Genomic DNA, 4,067 nt, shown 5'->3' on the forward strand with positions numbered 1-4,067 from the left:
ATAATTCCGAACCTAAAGGGTAGTGGAGGTGATCACATTGCCTCATGCAAAGCTATTTCTACTAGAATTGAGAAGATCCTTAATGCGGTGGATGAGAGAGTTGTTGAACCTACTATTGTCGAGCCGGTTGTTGATGAGGTTATTGAAGAAGAACTTGAGACAGCAATTGAGGTACCTATTATTATTGAGAAGGTGAAGGAGGCACACTCTATTGTTGTTGAGGGTGATGAGGTTCCAAGTGTTGAAAAAGCTACTAAGGGTAGCACTCAAAAGAGCAAGGTCACGGGGGCAGTTAGACCCTTGACTCAAACCTATCAATCTCCTCTCCCTTTTCCCACAAAGATTGATGAAAAGAACGGATGATGCAAAGTGCCAACACTTCTATGACGAATTGAAAGGGTTATCAATGAATATCCTATTTCTTGATGCATTTCAAGAAATGACGGGATTTGCTAAATACTTGAAGGACTTGTTGAAAAAGAAAAGACCAATCAAGTATGATACGGTGGGAATCACCTACCGTGTGAGCTCTATTATTTCATCCACAAAGATTGACAAGAAGGGAGATTCCGGGGCTTTCACTATTCCTTGCACCATCGGTCACCATGAAATTGCTCGTGCCTTGTGTGATAATGGGGCTAGTGCTAATTTGATTCCACTAGCCATCTATAAAAAATCCGGTTTGGGGACACCTAGACCAACGAGCATGCATCTCCAAATGGCCGATAGAACCACCACGAGACCGATAGGGGTTGTTGATGATGTCCTTGTTAGAGTGGGGCAATTTTTATTACCGGCGGATTTTGTCATCCTTGATTGTGCGGTTGACAAAGAAATCCTAATTATCTTGGGAAGGCCATTTCTTGACACCAGGAGAGCTTTAAAGGACTTAGAAAAGAATGAATAAAATTTCAGGTAAATGATGAAGAGGTAACCTTCTAAGCTAGCAAGGGGTTAAAATTTCCAAGTGCGTATGAGAGCATTTCGGTCATTGATTCTTTTGATGTGGTAGACGAAGCGGTGAAGCATAAATTAGAGGAGGAACACTTTGACAAAGCACTTTCGGCTATTTGGGTGAATTTTGAGGCGGATGAAATGGAGGGGTATGTTGAAACGGTAAATTCGCTTATTGGCCGGGGTTTGTATTCTTATGAGCCAAAGAAATTATCTCTTGATCGTGACAAAAGAACCACTCCTCCAGCTAAGCCTTTGATTATTGAGCCTCCAAAACTTGAGCTCAAGATGCTTCCCACTCATTTGACGTATGCTTTTCTTGGCTCGGATAATACTCTACCGGTTATTCTCTCATCTTTTCTAAATGAGGAAAAAACTCAAAAGGTGCTTGAAGTGTTGCGGGTTTATCGAAGATCTATTGGGTGGACTATTGCGGTTATTAGGGGGATTCCCTCCGATATTTGTGAACATAGAATCGAGCTTGAGGAAGATAGTTCACCGAGTGTAGAGCATTAAAGAAGGCTAAACCCACCTATGCAAAAAGTGGTCAAGAAGGAGATAATCAAATGGTTGAATGCGGGTGTTGTCTACCCAATTGCCAATAGTCCATGGGTGAGTACGGTGCAATGTGTGCCAAAGAAGGGGGCATCACCATTGTCCCTAATTCCAAGAATGAATTGATTCCTACAAGGACAGTCATCGGATGGCGATTATGTATAGACTATCGAAAGCTCAACACCGCAACTTGTAAAGACCACTTCCCTATGCCTTTTATTGATCAAATGCTTGATCGGCTAGCCGGAAGATCTTACTATTTCTTTTTGGATGGATATTCGGTATACAACAAAATTAACATTGCCTTAGAGGACCAAGAGAAAACCACTTTCACTTGTCCTTATGGCACCTTTGCTTTTAGCCAAATGCCTTTTGGCTTATGCAATGCCTTGGCCACATTCCAATGGTGTATGATGTCTATTTTCTCAGATATGATGGAAGATTTCTTGGAAGTCTTTGTGGATGACATTTCAGTTGTTGGTGACTCTTTTGACGAATTCCTTGCCAATCTCAGTAAGGTATTGAAGCGGTGTGAAGAAAACAACCGTGTACTTAATTGGGAGAAATGTCATTTCATGGTGAAGGAAGGGATTTTCCTTGGCCATAAGATTTCTGAGAAGGGTATCGAGGTAGACCAAGCAAAGATTGACGTTATTGCCAAGCTTCCTCCACCTATCTCTATCAAAGGAGTTTGTAGCTTCTTGGGACATGCCAGCTTCTATCAGCGTTTTATCAAGGATTTTTTAAAAGATTGCAAATCCTATGTGTAAGCTTCTTGAAAAGAAGGCTAAGTTTGTGTTTGGTGAAAAGTGCCTTAAGGCATTTAATGAATTGAAGGAAAAGCTCACTTCTACTCCAATTATTGTCTCTCCGGATTGGTCGTTGCCATTTGAGCTCATGTGTGACGCGAGCGGATTCGCTATTGGTGCGGTGCTTGGGCAAAGGCACAAAAAAATCATGCACCCAATTTATTATGCTAGCAAAACCATCAATGGTGCTCAAATGAATTATATCGTCACCGAGCAAGAACTTCTAGCCATTGTATATGCTTTTGAGAAGTTCCGGGCGTATCTTTTGGGATCCAAAGTGGTTGTTCACACGGATCACGCGGCATTGAGATATTTGATGACAAAGAAATATGCAAAGTCGCGGTTGATTCGTTGGGTTTTATTGTTGCAAGAGTTTAATTTTGAAGTCAAAGATCGAAAAGGTTGTGAAAACCAAGTTGTGGATCATCTATCTAGGCTTGAGGAAGCCGAGAGACCGAGTGGAGATCTTGAATCAAATGATGTATTTCCCAATTAAAGACTTTTGGCTTGTGTCTTGTGAAGTTGCTTCTTAGTATGCGGATATCGCCAACTTCTTGGTGACAGATCTTATCCCAGACGACATCAAAGCTTATCAAAAGAAGATATTTTTTAGAGATAGTCGTCAATACTATTGGGATGAGTCCTATTTGTTCCGCACTTGTGCCAACAACATCATTCAGCGATGTGTGGCGAATCCGAGACCATAGAAATCTTGAAAGCTTGCCATGACTCTCCCGTGGGGGGTCATCATAGTAGGAACCACACCGCAACAGAAGTGCTTGAATGTGGCTATTATTGGCCCACCCTTTATCATGATGCAAATTTGATGGTGAAATCTTGTGACCAATGTCAACGCCAAGGGTCAATTGGGAGGAAGCACGAAATGCCGATGAATTTTGTCATCGAGGTTGAACTCTTTGATGTGTGAGGCATCAACTTTATGGGCCCATTTGTGAGTTCTCGTGGTATGCGGTATGGTTGACTATGTGTCGAAGTAGGTCGAAGCGATAGCATTGCCCACCAATGACGGCAAGAGTGTCACAAATTTTCTCAAAAAGAACATATTCACAAGGTTTGGCACTCCTAGGGTAATCATTAGTGATGGTGGACTCACTTTTGCAACAAGCAATTCATTAATCTTATGGAGAAGTATGGAGTGAAGCATAGGGTGGCAACTTCTTACCATCCTCAAACTAGTGAGCAAGTCAAAGTCTCCAATCGAGAAATAAAGAGTATCTTAGTCAAGACGGTTAATGCAAATAGAACCAATTGGTCATTAAAGCTTGATGATGCTCTTCGGGCTTATATAACGAAATTCAAGATGCCCATTGGTACTTCTCCTTATCGGTTGGTGTTTGGCAAAGCTTGCCATCTACCGGTTGAACTTGAACACATAGCTTTGTGGGCATTAAAAAAATTGAACATGGATGGGGAAGAAGCAGCCAAGTTGCGGTTGTTTCAAATGAATGAAATGGATGAGTTTTGGTATCATGCCTATGAGAGTGCGGCTTTGTATAAGTAAAAGATGAGGCATTATCATGATGTCAAACTTTTGATGAGATATTTTCAATCGGGTGATTCAGTGTTGCTATTCAATTCAAGGTTAAAGCTCTTTCCGGGCAAATTTCCAAGTGGTCCGGTCCTCTTACTTTGGTGTGTGTTTCACCTAATGGTTCGATAGAATTGAAGTCTGAAGATGGCACTCGTACTTTCAAGGTGAATGGCCATCGGGTAAAGCACTACCATTGG

The 4,067-nt window shown here is 41.6% G+C and overlaps 1 protein-coding gene across 1 annotated transcript; it reads left to right on the forward strand.

Annotated features, from left to right (window-relative positions):
• The first annotated feature begins 439 nt into the window (after positions 1–439).
• Positions 440–907, forward strand: LOC132613165 (uncharacterized). The gene has a single exon (XM_060327215.1). It carries the CDS (start codon positions 440–442, stop codon positions 905–907), a length of 468 nt encoding a protein of 155 aa, XP_060183198.1.
• The last annotated feature ends 3,160 nt before the right edge of the window (positions 908–4,067 follow it).

The sequence above is a fragment of the Lycium barbarum genome, chromosome 10, assembly GCF_019175385.1.
Source record: "Lycium barbarum isolate Lr01 chromosome 10, ASM1917538v2, whole genome shotgun sequence".
In the NCBI taxonomy this organism is placed as follows: Eukaryota; Viridiplantae; Streptophyta; class Magnoliopsida; order Solanales; family Solanaceae; genus Lycium; species Lycium barbarum.